Source organism: Notechis scutatus, chromosome 2 (genome assembly GCF_049901735.1).
Source record: "Notechis scutatus isolate UNSWTSFEM ecotype Mainland chromosome 2, rNotScu1.2, whole genome shotgun sequence".
Lineage (NCBI taxonomy): Eukaryota > Metazoa > Chordata > Lepidosauria > Squamata > Elapidae > Notechis > Notechis scutatus.
In genome coordinates, this window is record NC_142010.1 from 45,817,617 (window position 1) to 45,829,646 (window position 12,030).

General features: G+C 36.0%; 1 protein-coding gene across 2 annotated transcripts in view; it reads right to left on the bottom strand.

The window, feature by feature from the left end:
- PLXND1 (plexin D1) overlaps positions 1-12,030 on the bottom strand; it is a 180,526-nt gene that overhangs the window by 16,227 nt on the left and 152,269 nt on the right. For both annotated transcript variants that reach the window (XM_026678521.2, XM_026678519.2), the window contains exons 30-31: positions 1,243-1,277; positions 167-271 (exon numbers count right to left, since the gene is read on the bottom strand). In XM_026678521.2, coding sequence (XP_026534306.2) covers positions 167-271; positions 1,243-1,277 — 140 coding nt within the window. The remainder of the gene's footprint in view (positions 1-166; positions 272-1,242; positions 1,278-12,030) is intronic.

The window sequence follows — 12,030 nt, forward strand, 5'->3', positions numbered from 1 at the left end:
TTTCTCAAGTAATGTAAAACATTGGGTAATTCAGAGTTAATTTTAGTTGAACATGATTTTGTTAGTCGGTTGGAACATTTGTAATATGCCAAAGCAGACATCTGGGATCAATAATTTCATACCAAGGATATATATCTTTTCACTCAATGCACCCCTAATGTCCTACCTTTGTGGAAAGCAATCTGGTTAGGTAGATTTCAGGAAGAACTTTTTTTCTATGACTTTGTCGATACGATTTTTTATTTTCATTTAGTTCATCTGTGGGAAGGACCTGAACAATGGCCAAATAACAATAACAATAAAGAACAAATCAATTCACCAACAGATGATGTACACTTACAAAGGTTTTTTTAAATATAACAGCTGACTACAAAGCATTAATTTTTTTAAAAAAAGAAGAAAGACTATTTCTTTAAGCTATAAACCAGAGCAATGAGATTATGAACAATGGAACAATATTAAATATAATTTATGCTATTGCCAGCTGTATTAGTTGTTTCCTCCTCCTTTCCTTTCCCCTCTCTTTCAGTGAATGAAGAATTTTGCAATAGATTCAGTTTACAATGAATTTGGCTGTTTAAAACATCACTAGATACAACAATTCTTTCCCGTCTGATAACTGGCAATCATCAGGAAGATAAAATAGGTTAGAAATACATGCAAAATTATGACTGAGACTAAGTTAAAAAAAAACCCGAATGTGTTTCTTTTTTCTGCCAAATTTGTGTGTTCAATTATTATCCTGTTACACAAACAACGCAAGAACCCCAAAGGTCTAAACTGTCCCCTCCCCAAAGAGTCTGATCCTAAGCCAATAAACTGACTGGATGACAAATTTATCATTCTGCATACATTGTGCATATGGAAAGCATTCTTATATTTGCCTTTACAATAAACCATGTGCAGCATTACTGTCCTTACATTATATATTACTAAACTGTAAACCAGGGGAAATGTGTGTGTGTGGGGGCTTGTTTCACTAGGAACAGACTTGGTTATAGCTACACTGGGGAGTAGGCCTGCCTCCCAACCATAGAATTATTTTTTGCAATTCTTTCCTCAGCTTTGCATAAAGTTGTTGTGATTTGGATATGACTTCATTTACCTATACCATGTCACTCATGCATTTTCCTGATGTGTGGGGTCCTTTTTCTGAATAGCTAAGATTCTAAGGAAAATCTGTCTGGCCCACCTAGAATAGCAGAGTAATCTCCTGGACTGTTCTTGGAACAGAGTACTCACCAAATGAAAGTATTTTTCAGTATCCAAATCTTTTACTGGAAAAAAAAAAAGGAGAAAAGCAAAGGAAGAATTTGCTTAGTGTACTATTTTGCATGGGTTTTTTTTTTTCCCTTCAAGAGTAAAGGATATCTACTACTGAAGATGATCAGAGGAGGTATTCAGGAGGCTTTGACCAATTCTGGAGAACCAGTAGCGGAAATTTTGAATAGTTTGGAGAACCGGCAAATACCATCTCTGACTGGCCCCGCCCCCATTTATTCTCTGCCTCCCAAGTCCCAGCTGATTGGCTGGGTCATATTTTGTTCCTCTGCACAGGAGAATGGAGCTGGAAAGCAGGTTAGTGGGGTAGGGAGGGAATGGGATTTTGCAGTAACCTTCCCCCAGGAGTGGGGAGGGAATGGGGATTTTGCAGTATCCTTCCCCTGGCACACCCACCAAGCCATGCCCATAGAACTGGTAGTAAAAAATTTGGAATCCCACCACTGATCAGCATGTCAGCTTATTGTGTTCAAAAATGAACCTGAGTGCCATTATTCCATGAAAGATTAACTAAGTTGTCAGCTTTGGAATCTCTATTTAAAGCTTCAAAGAATTTTTACCTGGCTTTTAAAAGTTTTTTTTTTTTAATAGTTTGAGAACTAGATGCATGGGTCTGAGATGAGAATGTATATTGGATTCCGGTTTTGCGTTTCAATTTCTAAGCTATGTCTGGTCATGTTTGGCTATGGCTGCCTGTTATCACTGAATATTTATCAGTTCCTTGAAAATCACTTAAATAGATTTTTTTTTTAGAAAGAATCAGATTACATCTGATAACTAAAGGAAGTCTAATCAATTCTTTCCACCTGCATTTAGGTACATATCTGGAGTAGAAGTCTGATCAGAGGAGAACTAAATCAAGTCAAGTTTTTGTTATCAAGTTTATGAGTACACACATTTAATATAACTATTAAATGTAATATATAAATATTAAATGTTTATTGAATCTAATATTATTTATATTAGGCTTCGGCCATAGAAACACAGTAAGAAATGCACCCAGTACAGAAAAAATAATAATAATGTAAGAGTATACTTCCACACATACTTCAGCAACAGGATATTTATATCTACTCATTTACAGCAAAAGTTATCCAGAATACTTGAAACACATTTATACTGTGTGTGGTCACTGCAAGCTGTGAGTGAATTGCTTATATTAGCAAGTAAAATAAACAGAAATTTGCTGCTCATTTCATTACCTTATGCCAGATACAAACAATGAAAGACACAATGAGTTCTGGAGCCAAAGAGGCCTTTTTCATGAGGTAGAGAGGAAATCTCTGTTGGAGGAGGAAATCCAAAAATGAGGTTTTACCCTGAGCCTCTCTACTATTCTCTTCAGTTGATTCTTTCCAACACTGTAAATCTCTAGGATCAGACAAGCTTTAAAGTGATATAGTAAAGATTGAAGAGGGAAATTGTTTTGCCCATTTGAAGGAAAAAATGTTGGGTAAAAATTATGGCCTACACCATAAGAATACTTTCATGTCCTGAGGACTTCCGGTTTGAGCTTTTTCGGCGACAGACCAAAATCTCGTCTCTCCGAGGCTTCGATCCGTGCTCGCTGATGGAGTGCCCCAAGCCGGCTGGTTTCGGGGCTAAGCCACCCCGTAGAAGTGGTGAAGAGGGGGGAGACTGCCTGAAGGGTTGAGGAGAGCCGCATCTCTCCTCCCCAGCTGGCCATTACTCCCTTTCCTGAAGGCGGTTGTAGCGGTGGTCAGAAATGGCCACCACAAAGAAGAACTCGACCGGAAAAGAATGTGCAGGAGGAAGATAAGAAGAGAAAGTTTTGGTTGACCGGGTCAAACAGCAAAAGCAACAAATAAGGTACCCTGGAATTTAAACTTAACAACATTGTTCCCAAAGAAGATTTTGAAGCTGCGAAGGAGAGAGAGAAGGGAAAGGATTAGGTTTTTTTTCTTCCCTTCCTTATACTGACAGCTAAGAGACTTAAGCAAGAAACTGAAAAAAAGATCCACTTTGACATTAATAGGCATCTATGCTGAAAATAAAAGTCAAAGGGATAATAAAGTTTTCTGGACATTTAAAAGTTTTTAAAAGCTGGAAAGGAGAAAAAAAAAGAATAGAGGGGCAGGATCTGGAAAAATGGAGGAGACTGCCTGGAATTAGGAATGGAACTGTAATTAAAAGGAACTTACAGTGAAATTTTAACAAGATTCCTCAAAGATACATTTTAATGGAAACTTGGTAACAAAATAATAGAACCCCAGGAAGAGAAAGTGGAAAAAAGAAGCAAGTAGAAACAGCCTTGGATTATTTGGATTACTTGGTGATTTTTGGTTTTTGCATCTAGATGACTAAAATTAACTGGGTGGTGGTTTAAAAGTTTTTAAAATGGTATCACTCTTAGAAGAACTGAAAACGGAACTTTAAAAATGGAAAGGAGACGCACAAGAAGGGAGAAGTTATTTTGGCTTCGTGTTTCAATTCTTAGAAATGGAGATCTGGAATTATGAGAAGCAACAAGAAACACTTGCAAAACAAGAAGATTGGGACAAAGAAGAAGCCATCTTTAATGATCAAATAATTTTAAATGGTGGGGGGAGAAAAGGGGGGAAAGAGAGTGAAAGGTTTAAGATTAGAAAAAACAACCAAAAAGAAGAACAATTTGAAAGATAAGTATAATATTAGAAAGCAACAGAAGAGGGGATTACAGATGAGAGAGTTAGAAGTAGAGAGACGAGGGGGTAAAAAGGGGAGGGAGAAGAAGAGGGGGAAGAAGGCAAGGAAAAGAAGTTGTAAAAGACAGAAACAAGAAATGGAGAAACAGGGAAAAGATATAAGGATTGTAACCATAAGTTTGTTTAGAGATGATGGGTGAAAATTTAATTGTAAAAGGGATTCTGCAAAGGTACATAAGATAGCTTTCTTATATTACAAATAGAAATAACTCTAGAAAATATGATGATGGATAAAATATTTATTGTAATGCAGTGGGATGTTTGTTAATAAATGAATTAAAATGATTGAGAGAATTAAAAGGGAACATTTTTAATTATTACTAATGATTTATAAAAATATAAGTGAGAAATATGGAAAATAATAATAATTAACTATGGAAAGTTTATAAGTGTTCCCAGGTAGTATGATATTTAATTGAAAAGAAATGTTAAAGATGTTAAGGTTTTAATGCATATTAATGATAGAATTGAATTGGAATGGAATGTGTTTTATTTACACACACACACACACACACACACACACACACACACATATATATATATATATATATATATATATATATATATATATATATATATAATTTTTTCTTTTTAAGAATATAGTGTCTATTTTAAGAATGTACCAAGCAGAATTCGATTGGAAGTTATGTATTATATTGAATGCTATAATCTTAAAGCTATACATTGAAGCTTAAATAAGAGCTTGAATGGATACTACAGGGAAAAATTTGCTTAATAAGAAAAGATAATGTGAAATTGTAACAGGACAGACAAAAGTATAAATATAATGATTTGAACTGAGATAATCAAAACAAAGTTGAGAAAATTAGAAGAGGGAAAAACTATTTAGAAAATATAAAATGGTAATAAGATATGGAATAGAATATAAAAATGAGCATGAAATTGAGTTTTGTGTCTGTATGAAGAAGTGATAACCTGGGACCATGCTATTTTCAAAAAAGATGTTTTATTTGTATTTTGTTTTTGTGAAAACCCAAATAAAATTTTCAAAAAAAGAAGAAGAATACTTTCATGTCCAGCTGACAGACAGAGAGATAGACAGACAGACAAGCATATGTGCTCACACACACACACATTCTTTTTGTTCACATGTTTTATTTTCTAGGGAAAAATAAAATAGGATTGCATAGTTGCTATGTGTCTCTTCACTGATGACTTTTGAAATTTGCCATCAATAGTTTTGGGGTGTTCCAATACCAGTTTGGTCAGCTCCAGTTCCATGGTACTATGGAGACTGCTGAAAACTTGACCTGCTTACTGGTAAACCACTTATCCAGCTAAAAGCCATTCTGCCCAGGATCTGAACTTGACTGAGATTGATAGCTGATGTGTCACAATAGAAAAGACAGCCATTGAAGAACAAGGGTCAAGAAGCATGCTGTTTATAAAAAAGGAAAGAAAATGACCTCATAACATCCAGTCTGATGACCAAAGTTATATTGTACTTATGGATGGCTCCAGGCCTGGGCCTCCTTATAGCTCTGCCAAAATACTGTTTGCTGCTCTTTGGACATCCATATACGTATTTTTTATGTCCCTTAGATTGCTAGCTGCTATTCAAAGAAAGTCATGCACTGCAGTGAACAGGGCGCTAAGTGTCTCTGTTCTGTCTTTCTTTTGTCTAGCCATCAATCCTACTCAGTTTTGTGGATGTCACTGAAGGCGTTTAGATGAATGGTAGGATTCACCAACATAAATTACTGTAGCTTATTTTTTTCCCAACTGCCACAGACACGCCAGCTTTGCAAAATGCAGTCACTCACCACAAAGCAATGTCATGATAGGTCAATTACTTCCAAGCTACAGAAATTTCTCTTAGTTTCATTTTGAACAGAAAAAGAACATCTTTAGGAATGAAGATTGCCTTTGAGCTTTATCTTGTAATGTAAAATTTAAATTGGATTATAAACCCACCTGAAGTAACAATAACTTGCAAGCCTGCAGTGATAATGCCTTAAGAGGGTTATTATTTCTCAGAGTCTGGGGGATTTATTATGCCATGAGATTTCTTAGGAAGGATCTGTACTAGCCAAATGGATACTGGAAACCTCCAAGAAAATAAAAGGCACCCCCACTATAAAATTTGGAACTGCCAAACCTTTCATAGGGTAAAGCCCATATGGTTTCATTTCCATGAATAATAGGTATCTATGTCTCTTCCTTGGAGTTCAAACAGAAAAATTCGCCCTTTACCATTGTTGCCATTTCCTCTGAGAAAAAATACCTGACAGTATTTATTTATAATCCATTTCTCTACCAGCTTTCTTTTCTAACAGAGCTCCCCTAGGCAGTACACAAAACAAAATACCAGAATCCAAACTGAAAAACAACAAAATTAAAATATAATATTAAAGCCAAGAGGAACAGAGCTATTATCCTCAATCTTAAAACAACAACCTTTAAAAGGCAGACAAAATGCCCCCCTCCCAAAAACAGCCTCTCTGGCAATACAGGTGCAAACACAAAGAGCTGTAAACACTTGGTTTGCTTGATTATAATCACTGATAATATTCTCAGACCATCTGCTATATCCAGTCCAAACTTCCAAATTTTCCTTTCCTTTCCTTTCCTTTCTCCTTTCTTTTTCCCTTCCCTCCCTCCCATTCCATTCCCTTCCCTTCTTTCCTGCATTGCTTGAAGGGTTAAAACATATTTCAATTTTCCCATCCTTTTCTTTTCCTTTCTAAGAATGCTGAGGGCAAAGGTTTTCCCTTTGAGGTAGACAAAGTCAGAAACCAGGAACCACAAGGTGTCTTGGGATATACTTTAATGGAACTAAAGTCTTGTAGCAGAATTTTGAAAATCCAGTCAAAGCCTCTCTCCGCTTCACAGTATATCTAACCCAATCAAAGTGGGGTTGTTTGGAGTTTTTTCCTTATGGTACTTTCTCAGGACTCAGATATCTTTTCTGTAACAGCTGTATATTTTTTGGGTGTTCCATTGCTATTTTTTTTTATTTCGAAGGCCACTAGAGGAGCAGTAGTAGTGCAAAGTGTCCCTGTGTTGTGGCATGAGTAGGCCCAGGATTTTCTTTTTTCCTGTTGTTTGTAGGAAGGAGGAATGACTATTTTCTTTACTTGATTATCTTAAACCTATCTTAGAGGTTACCCTTCTATTTTTGTGTGTTTTTATCAAAATGATGAGAAAGTAAGCCATTGACTTTTGGCAGCAGAGAAAGAACTCAGAATAGAATAGCACAGAATAGCCTAGCCTAGCCTAGAATAACAGAGTTGGAAGGGACCTTGGAGGTCTTCTAGTCCTGCTCAGGCAGGAAACCCTATCTCATTTCAGACAAAAGATTGTCCAATCTCTTCTTTAAAACTTCCAGTGAAGCCATAGTAAAAGAGCTTCAGCATCCTGTATCTGACCATGGGACCTCAGGTTGCCCAACTGTGGAGAGTAAGGAAAGGAAAGATCCATTATCAAGGCAATGAGCAAGCTTAGATGAGGGGAGAGGAGTAAAAAAGACACACACACACACACAAAATTCACATGAAGATAAAAAAGAGAATAAGAGGAAGAGCATATTCAAGCCAGCAAGAGTCTATTACTGTAAGCTAATCTTAATAAAAGTAGTTTTAGGCACATAGAGCATATGTTTCTTGGCCTTGTAGGGATGACACCAATCCTGCTCTTAGATGCACAAGGAAGAGAAGAGGAGCATGACAATAAAGCTGGAGGCTTGCAGTTTTCTTTTGAAGGTCTCCACTAGAAGCCATTCTTCACTAGACAATCATGACTAGATAACCATAGACATTTTCCACTAGAAGGGACAAAAAGGCTGTGTGAATACTAAAGGAAATTCTGGTGCTACATGGGTCCATAAATTCTATACAGGCTATACTAGTAATTATATTTCAGAAATAAATAGTAAATTATAGACATGTTGAAGTACTAGAAGAATCTTTTATTCAAATATGCTTTGGGTTTTTCATTTTTAGCATTTTGTTACATGTTTCTCTCTCTCTCTCTCTCTCTCTCTCTCTCTCTCTCTCTCTCCCTCTTCCTCTCCCTCTCTCTCTCTCTCCCCCCGTTTTGCATGTTTTCTCTTATTATTTGCCCAAAGATGTTAGGGCTGGAGAAAGATATAAACATTGATAACAGATAAATAAATAAAGCTTTTCATGTTGGAATAGATTGCAGTTGGAAACAGGACTGGGATTTATGTTCCCCTTTCAGATAAAAGTTTTTCTAAGCTCTATTCACAGAGCAAAACACATGTTATTGCTTAAGAATGCTCCCCCTTGGGTGGACTTCCGGTTTGAAGGGCTTTGGCGACAGACAGGAATCCATGATCGTACACGGTTTCTGCCTGGGCTCGCTGCTAGAATGCCCTGAGCCGGCTGGTTTCGCGGCTAAGCCACCCCGTAGAGGTGGTGAAGAAGGGGGAGACTGCCAGCAGGGTCGAGGAGAGCCGCATCTCTCCTCCTTAGCTGGTCAAACTCCCTTTCCCGAAGGCGGTAGGAGCGGTGGTCAGAAATGGCCACCTCAAAGAAGTACTCAACCGGAAAAGAACGTGCAGGAGGAAGATAAGAAGTGAAAGTTTTGGCTGACCAGGCTAAGTTGAAAAAGCAATAACTAAGGTATCCTGGAATTTAAATTCTACAAGAAATAACATCGCTCCCAAAGAAGAGTCGGAAGCAGTGAAAGAAAGTGAAAAGGGAAAGGTTTGGCTTTTTTTTCTTCTCTCTCCTTCCTTATATTGACAATTAAGAATAAGAAATTGGAAAAATCTGCTTTGGCATCAATAGGCAATTAAGCTGAAAACATAACTAAATGCCAAAGGGACAATAAAGATTTCTGGACATTAAAAACTTTTTCTTCTATAAGCAGGAAGGGAGAGAAAAAGAATAAGGGCAGGATCTGGAAGAGGGAGGAGACTTCCTGGACTTTAAAAGAATCTAAAGTAAAATTTCAATAAGACTTCTAAAAGATACATTTTAACTGAAACTTTGCAACTAAATAGTAACCCCAGGAAGAGAAAGTGGGGAAAAAAAGAGCAAAAAGAAACAGTTTGTGTATTTGGATTACTTTTGGATTTTTGGCTATTATATTTGAATGACTAAAATCAATCGGGTGGTTGTTTAAAAATTTCTACAATGGCATTACTTTTGGATGAATTAAAAATGGAACTTAAAAAGTACAAGAAGATGCACAAGAAGGGAAGGGTTCCTTTGGCTTCGTTTTTCAATTCTTAGAAATGGAGATTTGGAAATATGAGAAACAACAAGACTGCAAAACAAGAAGACTGGGACAAAGAAGAAGCCATCTTTAATGAACAAGTAACCCTATGTGGGGAAGAAAAAGGAAAGGGGGGAAAGAGGATGAAGAATTTAAGACTTAAAAAAACAACCAAAGAAAAGAAAAATAATTCGAAAAATAAGTATAATACTGGAAAGCAACAGAAAAGGGGAATACAGAAGAGGGAAGTTGAGGTAAAGAGACAAAGGGGTAAAAAGGGGAGGGAGAAGAAGAGAAGGAAGAAGGAAAGGAAAAAAAGTTACAAAGGTCCGGAGCAAGATATAAAGAAACAGGACCTATTTAGAGATAATGGGTAAAAATTTAACTGAAAAGGGGATTCTGTAAAGGTACATGAGATTGTGTTGTTATATTTGAAATAGAAACAACTTTAGAAAATTGGATGATTAGAATGAGGGATAGAATGGTTAGTGTAACTTAGTGAAATGTTTGTGAATAAAGTAAATGAAATAAAATAAATGAGAAAATTGAATTAGGAAGGAATGGGAATACTTTAATTAGTCAATGTTTTATAAAATATAAGTGAAGAGGGGGGGAATTGATTATGGAAAGTTTATAATTGTTCCCATAGAAGTATGATATTTAATTGAAAAGTAACGTGAAAAATCTTAAGACTTTAATGAATATTAATATTAATGATAGAATTGAATTGGAATGGAATGTTGTTTTAATTATATACATTTATAATTTTTTCTTTTTTTTTAAAGAATACTGTGTGTAGTTTAAGAATGTACCAAACAGAATCCAAATGGAAGCTATGTATTATATTGAGTGTTATAACTTTAGGGAAAAGATATAAAGGCGTCATACTCCAATCAGTAACTACAGGAGAAATTTTGTTTAATGAGAAAAGATAATAGACAATTGAAACAGGACAGACAAAAAATATAAATATAATGATTTGAATCGAGATGAAATAAATACAATAAAATTGAGGAAATTAGAAGAGGGGAGAAGCTATGTAGAAAATGTAAAATTGTAATAAGATATGGAATAGAATATAAAAATGAGCATGAACCTGTCTGCAGGAAGAAATGTAACCCGGGATTATGCTGCTTTCAAAAAAGATGTTTTAATTGTGTTTCTTTTCTTTTTGTGAAAACTCAAATAAAATTTACAAAAACAAAAAAAAAAAAAAAAAGAATGCTCCCTTGGGAGATTCAGAGAGAAATAAAGGTAAGAAAAATGTTGATTACTGGTACACCATGCACATATTTTGTACAACAAACAGAGAATAAAAATACCAGTATGCAGTGACATTAATAAATTCATCCTAAAACTGAATAAGAGATTTAATTTGGCAATGTCCAATAGGATAAAGGAGACTCAGGCCCAAAATTAGTGTATACTATTAGCTTACTAAGTGATCTAGAGTCAATTATTCTTTATCAGTTTATTTATTTATCTATTCAATTTATATAGCTGCCCATCACAAACCAGTGATTGGATAGCAAACAATCATAAAAACAATTAAAACAGTTAGAATACAATAAAAAATAAATACATATAGCAGCCAAAGATATTATAATTCATTGGTGTCAATATAACCAGGAAATAGAGGCCTTCAAACCCTTGAGACCACAAGCCTGGGCACATAGCCAGATTTTCAAGGTCTGCTAAAAGATCATCAGGGCTGGAGCCATCCTAATCTCTGGAGGGAGAATGTTCCAGAGGCAGAAGTTATGGCAGAGAAGGCACCTCTCCTGCTTCCCACCCGTTGACATTCTTTGGCTGAGAAGACTTGGAGCATGTCCATCCTGCCAGATCAGATTGGATGGATAGAAACAGCTGAAAGAAGATAGTTTCTCAGGTAATATGATCTCAAGCTATGAAGGACTTTAAAACACTTCATGATTAAACTACCTCCTCTTCCTCTTTCCTCCTCCTCCTCCTCCTCCTCGTCCTCGATCCTCGAAGGACTGAATAGGTGGATAAAAATTTCAAATCTCAACAACCATAATACTAATTGCATGATAAATTTCTACAGAACATCGAGGGGAAATGCATAAGATAAAAGCTAACAATGGCTTACATTGAAAAAAGGAATCTGAAGGCTTGATTTCGGCTGCTCAAGAGCAAGCTATTCAAACTAACACAATCAAGGCCAGAACTGAAAAAATCATCAAATGATGCAAAATGCAGATTGTACAAAGCAGAGGAAGCAATAGATCATATGCTCAGCTTGTGAAAGAAGGTCACATAATCTGATAAACAATGAAATAATACAATGACCAAAATGGTTCACTGGAACATCTGTAAAAATGATCATGTTCCAGTAATGAAAAATTGGTGGGAAAGTATAGCTGAAAAACTAATAAAAAATGACCAGATTAAAATATTGTGAGATTTCCAAATACAAACAGATAAAGTCTTGGCTTGTAATACACCAAATTTAATGTGGTTGAATAGGAGAAAGTATGGATAACTAATGTGCAATAGGACTAGTACGAAGGAAGGAAGGAAGGGAGGGAGGGAGGGAGGGAGGGAGGGAGGGAGGGAGGAAGGAAGGAAGGAAGGAAGGAAGGAAGTCCTAGCACCATAAAACACATTTATAAGCTAAGGAGAATAGGAAAAGAAATGCTGATGATGTTATCTAGTCTGGTAATGAAAAGTTCAGAATCTAAATTGAACCAAGCTTGCAGAGCAAACCACTGCAATAGCCATAAAACACTTCCCAGTACATAAACAACCAGAGAGCTCAGTGGAAGATAGTGATACCTTTAGGAAAAAGTGACTCCACAAATAGACCCATTCTATGCAGGGC